The sequence below is a fragment of the Chrysemys picta genome, chromosome 1, assembly GCF_011386835.1.
Source record: "Chrysemys picta bellii isolate R12L10 chromosome 1, ASM1138683v2, whole genome shotgun sequence".
NCBI lineage: Eukaryota > Metazoa > Chordata > Testudines > Emydidae > Chrysemys > Chrysemys picta.
The window spans coordinates 202,444,564-202,458,326 of record NC_088791.1 but is presented as its reverse complement, the minus strand read 5'-3'; the positions used below and the strand labels follow the sequence as shown (position 1 = coordinate 202,458,326).

The 13,763-nt window shown below is 36.4% G+C and overlaps 2 protein-coding genes across 21 annotated transcripts in view; one reads left to right on the top strand and one right to left on the bottom strand.

Annotated features, from left to right (window-relative positions):
• The window catches only part of CASK (calcium/calmodulin dependent serine protein kinase), a 412,098-nt gene that overhangs the window by 181,903 nt on the left and 216,432 nt on the right, over positions 1-13,763 (bottom strand). The window lies entirely within an intron of this gene.
• GPR82 (G protein-coupled receptor 82) lies at positions 1,415-2,630 on the top strand. Its single transcript, XM_042859188.2, has one exon. It carries the CDS (start codon positions 1,442-1,444, stop codon positions 2,486-2,488), a length of 1,047 nt encoding a protein of 348 aa, XP_042715122.2. The 5' UTR covers positions 1,415-1,441; the 3' UTR covers positions 2,489-2,630.

Sequence of the window (13,763 nt, the reverse complement as noted above, 5' to 3'; positions counted from 1 at the left end):
TTCATAGGTAAGTTTAATTGTTAATTCCTTTTTTTTCCCCATCTGAACATACAAAAAAATATCAGAATTAGACAGACTGTGGGTTAATGACTTCAATAATTACTCTGGATTTACTTCACTTTAACAGCAGAATTTAGCTCAGTTTCTTTAAAAATCCAGATAGTATTAACAAGATGCTAAATGGGAACAGTTACGCAAAAGTTAGTTTCATTTGAGAGTTACCAGGGCTGTAAGGGGTTTTGCATGGCATCATTTTTAAACAAGCCTTTTGAACCTTTTTATTTTTCTGACATAGTATATCTAGCTTTCTGTATCTTCCTTTTGTACCTTTTCATGTTTATACAAAATCTTCTCCACACTGTAGCTAATAACTCTTTTTTAATAACAGTTTTAAAATACAAATATTTTATTTTATAACTTTGGAAAGTGTATGAAGTTTTTCCATGAATTTATAAATTAAATAAAATCTCATTGGGGTCTAGTTCATTAACAAGTAAGATGTGCATGAAGGAGAATATAGCGATCTCCAACTCTCCTCTTCCCTCCACACCAGCAAGCTGAAACACCAATTTAAATGGCAGAAAGACATGCTGTCACTGTTGAGTACTTTAACACTGCTCATAAGCATTCGATTCCTTATCTACAGCCTGTAAACACAAAACAAAAACTAAATTAAACTGGCCAAAATTTAAACCTGTGGAATGATTGCTGAAAAATCTGATCAAGTTTGAAAATATTTCATAATCAGACCAGACTGAACGGGATAACTATAGCTGCAATGACCAAGGCTCAGAACAGAGTGGTAAAGAATATTGGAAGCTTTTTCTTTCACCGCAAACTAAATCCACGTGGCCAGCATTTTAGTGTCATAGTACATCTCCAGTACATATTTGCGTGGAGGCCAGGGAGTGCTACGTTGCATTTCTGCAATCAAAATACTACTTTACATGTATTTAGCATCTTTGATTTGACAATATCAAAATGCTCTAGAAGCAGACTATTGTCATGTTATAATTCAGGACATTGAGGTATGGAGAGATTGAAGTGCTAGTCCACAATCATGAATCACTGTCAGAATTTGAATGAATTCTCCAGGTTTCCTGAGTCTCTATGCGCTATGTTATTGGACTCAGGATTTATGATCTAAGACCATAGATATTTAGTGTTATACTACTTTTGTAGTATCCCTGAATCCGTGTGCAAAAATTTCATGTCAACTCAAAAAGAAACTGCAATTCCACCATCTTGCTGTGTCAAGATGATAACTTCCAGGAGGCTAACTGCTGGGTATAAATACTCAAGCGCCTGAGGGAAGGAAAAGAAATTGTTAGCAAAATTATGAAATTAGTAAATATGACAGCCATTAAATACAGATTAATGAAGAAAATAACTCCTACAATTGTTTTTCAGCTCAGTGTGCATTTATTCAAGAAAAACTTGAATGGGATTAATGAAAAATTCAACATGTCTTCTTCAACCATCATCGGCTTCTACAGTTGCTCTGCCAATCATCTATTCTTTCCTATTTACTACAGGCAGTTTTGGAAACATTCTCTCTGGGTGGATATTTTCAAAGCACATATCTACAAAAAGAACACAGAACATCTACCTGACAAATCTCGGTATTGCAAATTTATTTGTATGCATAACAATGCCTTTTCTCGCTGCCTACTTTGCAGATGGCTATCAGTGGGAGAATGATTCCATGCTATGTAAAATAGTACACTACTTTGGAACTCTGGTTATACACACTAGTATGTATGTCAGCATTACAATTTTATGTTGGACTGCTTTAAGTCAATATTCAACATTGATGAAAAATAATGACCACATGCAATATTCTCCAACAGTTAACGAAAACTACTTCTATAAATGCCTACTGGAAAAGTTTCGTCAGCCAAAATTTGCTAAATACTTGTGCATCAGTATATGGATCATTGTACTGGGCGTAACTGTACCAGTGATAGTGTATGATTTGTATGTACAGCCTGATCAAGGACAAGTTAACAGATGCTACCACTGGAAGGCAGAAAATGGAGAACTCACTTCAAAGATCACAGTTCTTATTGCTACTGCATGGTTTTTTTTATTTTTTATAACAGTATTATTCTCATACTATTCCCTTGTCAATCACCTGAGTAAAATGCAGAAAAATACTTGCATTGGAAAGAAACATCTAATTTACAGTACAGTCAAAAGAAACATTTTTGTCATCCTACTTATATTAACTGTCTGCTTTCTTCCATATCATATTTTCAGGCCAGTTTTTTACGCGCTGCTTGCTAGTGAAGACTGCCAGATGATGAACTATTTAGTGGAAGCAAAAAACTTTCTTACTTGTCTTGCAGCTGCCAAAAGTAGTTTAGATCCTGTTGTAAATCTTTTATTAGATAAAACATTTAAGAAGAGTCTGTACAATCTCTTTAGAAAATCCTCATCACAAGATCACAAGCATACAGCTGATATTGAAGAGACTACACAAATATGAAAAAGGAATAAGTAAAAATCTTAACTGGACATATTTTAGGACAAAAACCTTTTTGCCAAACATAGCTACTTATAACAAAAATTCTTTCTATCCACAGTGAAAATGAAATTTACAGATAAAAGATGAATTTATAGAATTTAAAAAAACCTGCTTATGAACATTTGAACTGTTAATTCATGTTTGCAACTTTGCTGTTGCTTGATGAACCTTTATACTTCTTACAATGAACTGTGCACTATGATTTTGCTTACACAAAATGAAAAAGGGATTACATTTTATGTTTGAACTATACACATTGATTAATTCCAGTCCTTGGAGAAACCAAAGATAAGGAAAGTGAAGAGAGCAGACAATAGATCAAAGGTAATAACTTGGCTCTCCAGTATCGTCACATAAATGTGCTACGGTTTCAGACATGGTCTCTCTTAGTTAAATTACAAGGACAAAAATTAAACAAAAGAAATCAAAAGAAAACATGGGTAGTTTTTATGGTATAATTAAATCAAGTGTCTGAGAAATATAGATGTACTTGCAGAGAGCTAGCCAGGAATTTGGATTAAGGGGGTTTTTTTTTTTTTTTTTTTTTTTTTGCTCAGAGGTACTGGGGGAAAGGTGGTTTCCTTGTCTTTTGGGATGAGTCCATTACATGGATTGAGCAATGAAACTGACAGGAAGTGTGAGGGGAGATTAGTCTGATATTTGAGTTTTTAGAATAAAGAAACATTCTTCCTACTCTTTACTTAAACTTTGTCCATCACCCTAAGAATGGTATTGTCTGAACCAGATGAGGCCCTGTCCTAGCCTCAGTGGGAGGAGGCTTATAATAGGGTTGTATAAAAAGGCTGGGAGTCTCATAGGGGTAATCAACTTCTGGTCTTATTCTTGCCTCTGACAGGGACCATGGGATGAAATTACACAGTAACACCCACAAGGTTGACAAGGGTTGATGGTGGTTACTGACCTATGGGGGTAAGAGACCCACAGAAATAGGAAGAAATCTGTAAGATGGAATGAGGGACATTGTTTTAGATGTTTTCTTTAGTTTGTTCTGGAAATCCTCATGTAGGAGTCCATCCATAGCAGTTGTGTTCCTTGAATGACCATTTGCAGCCATAGTTCTGTTTTTGGGACAATGGATTTATTGTAAACTGCTGTGCACACCTACCTACTGTTACATAGATAATTAATAGTGAATGTTATTTGTCTCATTTCAAAAGCTGGTTTTACCACACAGATTAATCTAAAATATTTAATTTAGACAAGAATGATCATAACCAAAGAGATGATTTATATAAATATATAATAAAAAGACTGCATAAAATAAATGTGCAATAGTCTGATGTATCCTAATATATACAAAAACTAAGCTTAAGCAAAATAGAGAACAGTAAAGTGCACACAAAATGTACCTGAACTCAATACTAGCCCACAGATAATCCTCCACTACAGGTCTCCTTTTGTCCAGTCTAAGCTTAAATTAGGTAAATTGTGTGGTTTAATTAGGATGACACTGACTCTCCATCAAGGTTCATCATTTAAGGATGGACAAAATAAAGGCATTTAACAATGTGACTGAACAATACAATTAATGGATAATCAATTGGTAATCACAGAGTACACTTCTAGCTGTAACACAGCTTGCCTATGAAGTTTCTCACTGCAGAAGTTTGAGGATCATGGAGAAAAACTAACAATATTAAGTAGCAATTTTAAAGAAATTATAAACAGAGGATTTTTAGATTTCTTGTTGAAATTAAAAGTTTTTTCCCCCAGCACTTTCTCTTTCTTCCTCCACCATACTAATTCACTGTAGGCAATACAAACCCACTGTAAAATACAAAAACATAGCATCTAACATGTTCAGCATTAACTGAATGTATATTCATTGTTACTGTGTAAAAGAGTAGCCACTTGACTGCAATACAATGTCATCTCTTTCAAAAATAATATCCATGTAATGGACACTCTAGAAATGCTTACATGCAAAAATCTATTTTTTTCCAAGCGTTTTGATTGAAACTCATTTGTGCTCTAGCCCAGTGGTTTTCAATCAGGGGTACGTAAAAAGCACTAACAAAGTCAGTACAAAATAAAATTTCATACAGACAATGACTTGTTTATACTACTCTATGTACTACACACTGAAATGTAAGAACAATATTTATATTCCAATTTATTTATTTTACAATATAGTTAAAAATGAGAAAGTAAGCAATTTTTTAGTAATAGTGTGCTGTGACACTTCTGTATTTTTATGTCTGATTTTGTAAGCAAGTAGTTTTTAAGAGAGATGAAACTTGGGGTATGCAAGACAAATCAGATTCCTGAAAGGGGTACAGCAGTCTGGAAAGGTTGAGAGCCACTGCTCTAGCCCATTACATAAATTTTATTACCAACTTCATACAATATCACAGCCAATGCAATAAAAATTATGCAACATCTGCTGTTAGTTTAGATAACTTGCAGAAAAAAGGTCCAGGTTTGAAATCCTGGTTAAACTGAAATCAATGGCAAAATTCCCATTGGCTTCAATGGAGTTAGGATTTCATTCAAGAGGCACCAGAACACAATTTAAGTGAAAAAGTTATGCAAATTTAAAATACTTAAATCAACAATGCCCAAAATGACACACAGAATGAAAATTGTTTTATGATTTTGACACTTTCTTAAATGTGGTTATATTGCAAAAAGGGACTATCGTTAGGTTTGCTGAATATAGTGGGTTTGCACATATTTACCAAAGAGAAGAATTTCTTCAGAGAACCTTTATAATCATCATCACCACCACTCCCATAACCGCACTGGTCGTTGGGGCACCATCAACTGATAAGCAATCAGTCAACTGTCTCCACCCCTGATGATTGTGTGTCAGTGCTTGAGTCTCCGCGAAGTCCATTCCTGCCCACTCTTTTAAGTTGTCAATCCATCTCTTCTTCTGTCTACCTCTTCTTCTCTTCCCCTGTACTGTCCCTTGGAGGATGATCTTGGATAGGCTAGATGATCTTGTTACATGGCCGTACCATTTCAGCTTGCGCTTCTTCACGATCTTCAGGAGGTCTTCATATTACCCAGCGCATTGGGTGATGATGTTGCGTACTTCTTCATTAGTGACGTGATCGAAGTAGGAAATGCCCAGGATTTTACAAAAGTATCTCATCTCTACTACCTGTATTTTCCGTTCAAGTTCCGTCATAAGGGAACTTTTCCGTAAGTTCTGCCGTAATTCTGGCAAGAACTGTGCAAACAACAGCAACAGCGGCAAAGCTAAAGCCAATTTGGAGGAATAAGAACATCTCTCTGGAATCCCAACTGAAACTGCTGCACGTGCTGGTCATCTCCATTTTTCTGTGTGTGTGCGAGACATGGACCCTTATGGCAGAACCTTTATAATAGTGGTGTATAAACCAGAAAAATATCAAGCTAGATTTCAAATCCCAAGATCCCAGACTCAGATTGCAGGCCTGGCAGTACAAAAAAATCCACAACATATTGATTACGCTTTCAATATGTGGTTTAAAAAAAAAATTACACACACATGCCCTTCCTCTGCTCCCTCCCTCATCTGCTGTCCCTTTCCCTTTGAGTTCCTGCTCACCATCAACCACCCAGTATCGCTTCCCTCGAAAACAGTCTTTATTGCTAATTTGACTACAAAATGCAGTTAAACTCTTAAAATAGAACATGTAAAAATATATTGTGAGATTCCATGTTTGCTGCAATGGCTTCCAGATCTAGCTTGTGTGTATACACACACACACAAACACACACACGGGGGGAAGTGTTTTAATACACCAAAAATTAAAGAAAACATTTGTGCACTTTTTAGAACAAGGGGAATATAGTGAAAACAGGATACAGAATCTATATGTATTGTTTTGTAAATAAGAAATTGCACTACTGTTTGGCTATTAATTCTAATCTTATTTATATTAAAATTGATTACTGCTTGCATATTTAACTGTAAACCATTAAAAGCTTTTGTATTAAGACAAGCAATTAACATTCTCTATTTCTTAAAGAGGTTAAAAATCAGTTAGTTTAAGAACAAATTTGCTTAGATATTGCAACCAGTATCTTAGATTTAAAAAAACAACAACTTTGTTTTAATAATTTAATTAATTACACAATAATAATTTTTTATTATTTATACTATATGTTCACTTTTGCATTTCTCTCATTTTGGAAAATGAAAATATAGAAGTCTGTCAATTTCTTATATTCAGTGTTGTTGTATCTTGTTGGTTCCAGGGTATTAGAGAGACAAGGTGGGTGAGGTTGTATCTTTTAATGGACCAACTTCACTGGTGAGACACAAGCTTTGGAGCTTACACAGAGCTCTTCTTCTGATCCTTTGCGGATGAGGACTGAGAGGCCCAGGATACACACCGTAACACACTTAAAACTGTCTTCATCACACAAGGACCCTTCACAGAGGAACAGATAGCATCATGGAACGAGACACCCAAATACCTTGAGAAAACGTGGTTCAATACAGAAAAAAACCCTCCAACCACACACCCCTAGTTGCTACCTACCACCCCATCCTGGAACCCATATGGGGTATCATTAAACAATTACAAACCATACTCAATGGGGACCACATCCTGAAAGAAGTCTTTCCTTGCCCCCCTTTTCTGGCCTTCAAACACCCCGAGCCTTGCCAAACTCATCACCAGAAGCAAGCTCCTCACGCACCAAGACCCACCAAGTCAAAGCTGCACAAGACACTGTCATAACAGATGCAAGACCTGCAGACATATCTCCACTGCTACAATGATCAATACCCCCCCTGACCAATGCCTCCCCCTCCCCAACACACCTTTCAAGTTCCACAGGTCTTACATTTGCCTATCAATGTGGTGTATTTCATTCAGTGCACTAAATGCCTCAACAACATGGGTGAAACCAGATAATCACTATGCTCGTGAATGAACTCACACAGAAAAATGATAAAAGACAAAAACACCATATCACTCGTGAGTGAACACTTCTCACAAAACAATCACTCCATATCTAGAGAGACAAGGTGGGTGAGGTAGTATGTTTTATTGGACTAACTTCTGGATTTAGACTGAGCTCTCCTTCTAAACGATATTACTTCACCCATCTTGTCTTGCTAAAATCCTAAGACCAACACTGCATATCACTCCATATCTGACCTATCAGTCCTCATTCTCAAAGGAAAACTACACAACAACTTCAAAAGACACTAAAAATCATGGTCTTAATAAAGACACAGAATTTATGGCTTATTACAACAATCTGTAACCCACTAGCCCACCTTTTCTCCCCTATGACCGGAGAGGTGTTAACGGGCCACTTCAACTTGAATGGTCTCTTAGAATATAAATTCGCCACTTATTCTAAACAATTTGTTCCACCTTATATTTAGTTGTGATAATCCGAGTACCTGAAGAACAGATCTGTGTAGCCTGAAAGCTTGTCTCTTCCACCAACATAAACTGGTCCAATAAAAAAAAATTACCTCACCAACCATGTCTCTGCAATATAATGGAATTTTTATAATTTTTTTTTAAAATGCAGTAGGTCCCTGCTGTAGAATACATTATTAGAATAGTATATCTGACAGAAATAGTCTTTTTATTTTTTATTTTTTTAATTTGTTTTAACAGAGTCAAGTACTGAAGGTTACTGGTTGGTGTGGTAGACCATACAACACAATACTTCTCCATTTGTCTATGACACCAATCTCAATTGTGTGTGAGGAGAGGGACCAAAAGATGAAAGATGGGATTGGGAAGGAGAAGTGACAGGTCATGTGATTTCACAGTAGGGACCTATGTACTTCAAAGAACTCATCTTTCGAGAGAGGAAACAGTGTCTGAATGGCAAATGACAAAAGTAAAACAAAATTACAGATACACAACGCATGCACCTTACTAGCCACAACATATTTGTGTCATAACACCGCATAGAATGAGCCTGCTCTGAAGAGGAATCAGGGTCGTGCAACATAGGACCCTGGCCACATTCACTGCAGAAGTTAGAAGGTATGCAGTAAATGAGGAAGGGGATTGCACAATGAGAAAAGATGGTCTCATAGTTAAGGCAGTTGAATGTTTCTCTGAAGAAATAGATTCTATCCCTGCCTCTGCCACAATGCCTGTGTGATCCTGGGCAAGTCACTTAAACTTTTCAGAGGTAGTCTATCTTCCTCATTTTATGGGTGCCCAACTTGAGACCATGGGGCTGTATGCTCACTGCGGCAACTGAAATCACTGGGAGGCTGTACTTTGAACATATAAAGTGCTATAAAATGCTAAGCACTCAGAAAACATTAGGTCCTAACCATCTAAAATTGGGCACCCAAAGTTAGTGGACACCTTTACAATTTTGGCCTTAACCTCTGCCCATCTGCAAAATGAGAGAGTACTACCCCTTCTCTTCACAAGGGTGTTGTGAGAATAAATTTGTCAGTCTTTATGAAGATACTACAGAAAAGCAGATGAGGAAATTATTAATTGTGTCTTTAAAGCAGGGTTTAAAAATGTGCAGGGTTTAAATAAGGCCTGTGACACTGAACCATGGGAAGAATACAAAATACTGTTTATTCAGTGAGCTTTTATTCAGTGAGCTTCATCCAACCTGTGCACTGAATGAGACAGGGGGCCTATGGAAAAAAATATTACATAATCATGTAATTAAATACTGCATCACCAAGCAAATGTACAAGGGGGCAAAATTGCAGTTGCATGGGGAACTTTAATTCTGGCATTTTCTACCTTTTCAGTGCTAGACTTCGCAACTTTAACATTCTTTTAACACAGTTTGCGTGTAATTTAATATATATGTATATATATACACACACACACACGTACGTATTTAGTGGACAGATTACATTCTTGATCTGGAAATCTAATAATCTTTGGGAATAAAAGTCTCACATAGTAGCTGGTACCAGAACCAGTCATCCCCAGGTAAAACAAAAAGGTTCCTTTGAAGTCAGAATATTGGAAGTGAGAGCCTGCTGATAGGATTCTCAGGAATTTAGAAGGAAAGACCTTATTAAAGAGCAAAAATGAATAATAACTCTGAGCAGGTCACAAGTTCACTTGTGCTGAAAAGGATAAGGTTTCTCCAGACCTTCTGCACAGACACAAATAAACCAGCATTACTGATACAGACAGGTCATTCAGTTATAAACAAAACTAATAGTAAAAGATACTTTAATTTCCCTCTCTTCTTACTAAGAGTAAGAACACAAAAGGAAACAAATCATCATGCTACATGTTATAAATAAAAATGAATAGGCAAAATAAAAAATGAAGATGCAGAAGGAGTGTATGGGATTATTCATGGTGAAATATGGCTGGCATATCAATTAGCTTGGACTAACATTTTAGCAGAATCATCATTACTTGTCAAAGTAGTGATGCCCTGTTATTTCAACATACACATACATGCAGAAAGAACAGGAGTACTTGTGGCACCTTAGAGACTAACAAATTTATTAGAGCATAAGCTTTCGTGGACTACAGCCCACTTCTTCGGATGCATACATACATGCAGAAGTCTGTTTTCTTACAAACTTCACACTATTTTCCCTGAACACGACAAATATTCTGTAAAGTAGCAGTAAATCAAATATTCTCCTTTTGATTTTTATATTCATCTTTTTAGTTCAGGGCTGTAATTTTAAATTAAAATTTTGACAAACGATTAGAACATTTTAAAAACAATTATTTGCTGGATTAAATATTTTCCCCTACTAATTTACTTTATAATGCTCACTACAGAGACTAAGAGAATGGTCTTTCTTTATAGAAATTTCCAAGAGAACCACCACCACACCATTGAAAATCCACAAGCACTGTTTCTTTGTGTCTTTTCTCAAAATTGTTCCCTGTGAAGCTCAGAAATTTATTTGTTCTTTTGTTTTACGTCAGTCAAAAAAACAGGAGTAAAATCAAATCCTCTACAGCAAAATTATTAGTATCTCAGATATATTATGCCAGTGTCCACTGTGAGAACATAACAAAATCTTGTCTTTGAGAAGCGTCAAAACCATGGAGTTTAGAGCAAAGCCCCTCATATGTTCATCTTGTTTCAACTCTGGTGATTAGCGAAACATCTAACTGCCTCCAAAGTACAGAAAACAAAAGTGAAATCTGCGAAAGACAATTATTTTTGAACTAAAGAGAGATTTTTATTTCTTTTAAGTATACTGTGTATATATTTACAGTGACCTCTATACTCGATTTAGACACCAAAAAAGCATCAGGACTTGTTCAACATAAAAAAAAGTCTGGTTCTCTCGTCTTAAAATACTGCCCTGACAAGTTTAACACAAAAAACTATACTTCCATCTGTATACAATAACCCACTGCCTCAAATACGGATTTTTGGAGGTGCCATGTAACAGTATAATATGTAGCTGTACTTTTTGGAAAAAACATTTTCTGTTCCATCAGTTTCAGAGCTACTGAGATGCATTTTTTGCTATCTGAAGAAGGCAGGAGCCTACACATTGTGGATTATACTTTAGCAGATTATTCTGTTTCACTGGCTACTCTTTGGATTTTTGCACAGTTTAAACAAACACAACCCTTCTCAACTCTAGGCTACATTAAATTTATTTAAGCTCTGTATAAAGGCCAAATTCATCTGACAAAACATCAATTGTTTGATGGTTTGGGTGTCACCCAAGACACTCAGATAATCTAACTGTACACTATTATTTTATTCAACACACGTGCACGCCCCCACACTCTATGTACCACATTAAGTCTGAGCATTAATTGCAAAACAAATGAACAAAAATCTGGAAATTTACTATTAAGGTTCTCGTTATGACCTTAATCCATTCTTATATTTGAACTATTAAAAAGTATTTTCATTACATGAGCTTACAGAATATGCAGCAACACAAAATGTTATATGTTTATATCTTAGTTTGAGAAAAATACATAGGTTAAACAAATAAACAGTAAACTTGCATGTTTTACTGCAGAAATATTTTAAAACTCCACCGGAACAAGAAGCATAAGGTAAGTCAATAGGAGAGTTTCTCCTGTCGACCTAGCACGGTGTAGACACCGCAATAAGTCAACCTAAGCTACGTCGACTCCAGCTACATTATTCATGTAACTGCCGTTGCATAACTAAGGTCAACTTAACCCCGTAGTGCAGACCTGCCCTTAGTAATATAAGTACTATTTTCAACATTGTAAATCCCAGCTGTTAATGAGAAACACAAGACTGTAGAGGCAGACGAAGAAATGCCACAAGAGGTGGCATTTCTGCCCTTTCCTTTGCTGTGGAATATAAGATTTTTTTGTTTTTAGATAACTAGAAACATGAATGGAGTCAGTGAAAACTGATCCATTGCTGTTTTTCTGAGTCTGCATACAGTACAAACAGTAGCTACGAGAGGTTTGAACTGCCCCATTCATTTCAATTAGTTTTTTTTAAAAACTCTGAAACCAAACAGCTACTATTTAGTTAGCAGCTATTTCAGTGTTCAGCATTTTAGCAAAGACATCCAGTTAACAGGTTTCTCCCACAATTCCAGTCTCCCAACCTAGGCCACTGAACAAATTATAGTGACACAACTATGGTGCTGAGCTATACTTGCATAATCCTGCAGTAGCGTAGATTCAGTTTACAGCACTGGAAGGGGTTTTTCCAACGCTGCAGAGCTCCACCTCCCCAACTGACTGAAGCATTTTTCCGTCCATCTAGTTGAGTCTACACCCGGAGTTGGGTCAGTATAGCTATCTCAGCCAGGGGTGTGCATTCTTTACACTCCTACGTAATGTAGTTATGTTGACCTAAATTTTAAATGTAGACCAGGCCTTAGACTTGCAAGAAACGGGGGTCAATGATCACATCAGATACCAGTCTGCTAGCATGAAATGTTCATCTAGAAAATTAGACAATGCAGGGGGCCTGGTCCAATGAAGAAAGAACTCTACTGGAATTGTAAACTGTCAGGTTTAAAATATTCCATCAGAAAATGTTCATCCAGCTCTACTAATCAATACTCTGAACAGAAGGCTCTTCATTTGTTTGTTAGTGTATCATGGGATTCCATGACTGCTGCAATTAAAAAAAAAAAAAAAATCATAGCTTCACAATTGTCCTCTGCATTGCTCCTTCCTTCCTATTTCTAGCCCCTTATGGTTGAAGATAGTATTCCAATATTAACTAAGGGTTGGTCTACACTAGAAAATTAGGTTGGTATAACTACATTGCTCAGGGGTGTGAAAAATCTACACCCTTGGGTGGCATAGCTAAGCCGACCTAAGTCCCCATGTAGACTTGTTTCCATTAAAAAAGTAAATGCTCTTGTTTACACATCTGAAGTGACTATACTCCTTTCTTTTTGCCCAGATCCTACGCACCAGAAATAAAATAGAGCACAATTTAGCTTTGAGGAGAATAGCTTTTTTTTTTTTTAAACATTTTTCTTTCTTTCAATGTCACTCCTAGTGTATTGGTGTTAAAATACAAAAATCCTCATTGCCAAAATAAGTTAACCTGGTGCAAAGCATTAAAGCCATCCTCACTGGAGAGATGATTTACTGTTACCAGTGAAGCCTAAAAAGCAACAGAGAAACTCCTCCCTAAAGCACATCCAAGTTCATTCTATCCATTTTATTGCAGCTTCTTTGGCAGCAAGAGGATCAGCGTGGAGACATCTGCAGAACAACCAGCTGGTCTTTGAGCTAAACATTTCCAAACCATAGAATCATAGGACTGGAAGGGATCTTGAGAGGTCATCTAGTCCAGTCCCCTGCACTCAGGGCAGGACTAAGTATTATAACAAACTATGTTCTAATCCTTTGCAGATGAATCCTTCAGAAAAAACAGGTGTTCCACATGGGGCTCCTTCAATAAGAAACAGGTTTGGGTGATATCCATTCACATTTTACTCATTATTTCCTCTCCTTATCCTCCCTTTCCCTTCCTTTACTCCTCAATTCTCCTCAACGGTATAGAACGGGGGTGTTGATGAAGTGAAACGGTCAAACCTTTCTTACCTGAGATATTTTTTTTTATGACTTACCACCACTACCAAACGAAACCATGCTCAGTATCTGAAGAGCTATGTAGTTCTACAAAGATGCAGTTATTTTTTTTTTCTGTGATGACTCAAAGTTGCTTGCCTTAACAGTTTGTATGTTATACAAAGGGTAAAAAAGTGTACAGTTCCTGAATTGATGTGTTTTATCTACGTAAGTTTGGAAAGAAGTTTCTGTCAGAAAGCAGAATGTGATGGCTTACAGTTCTATGTTCACATCAAAGTGCTTGA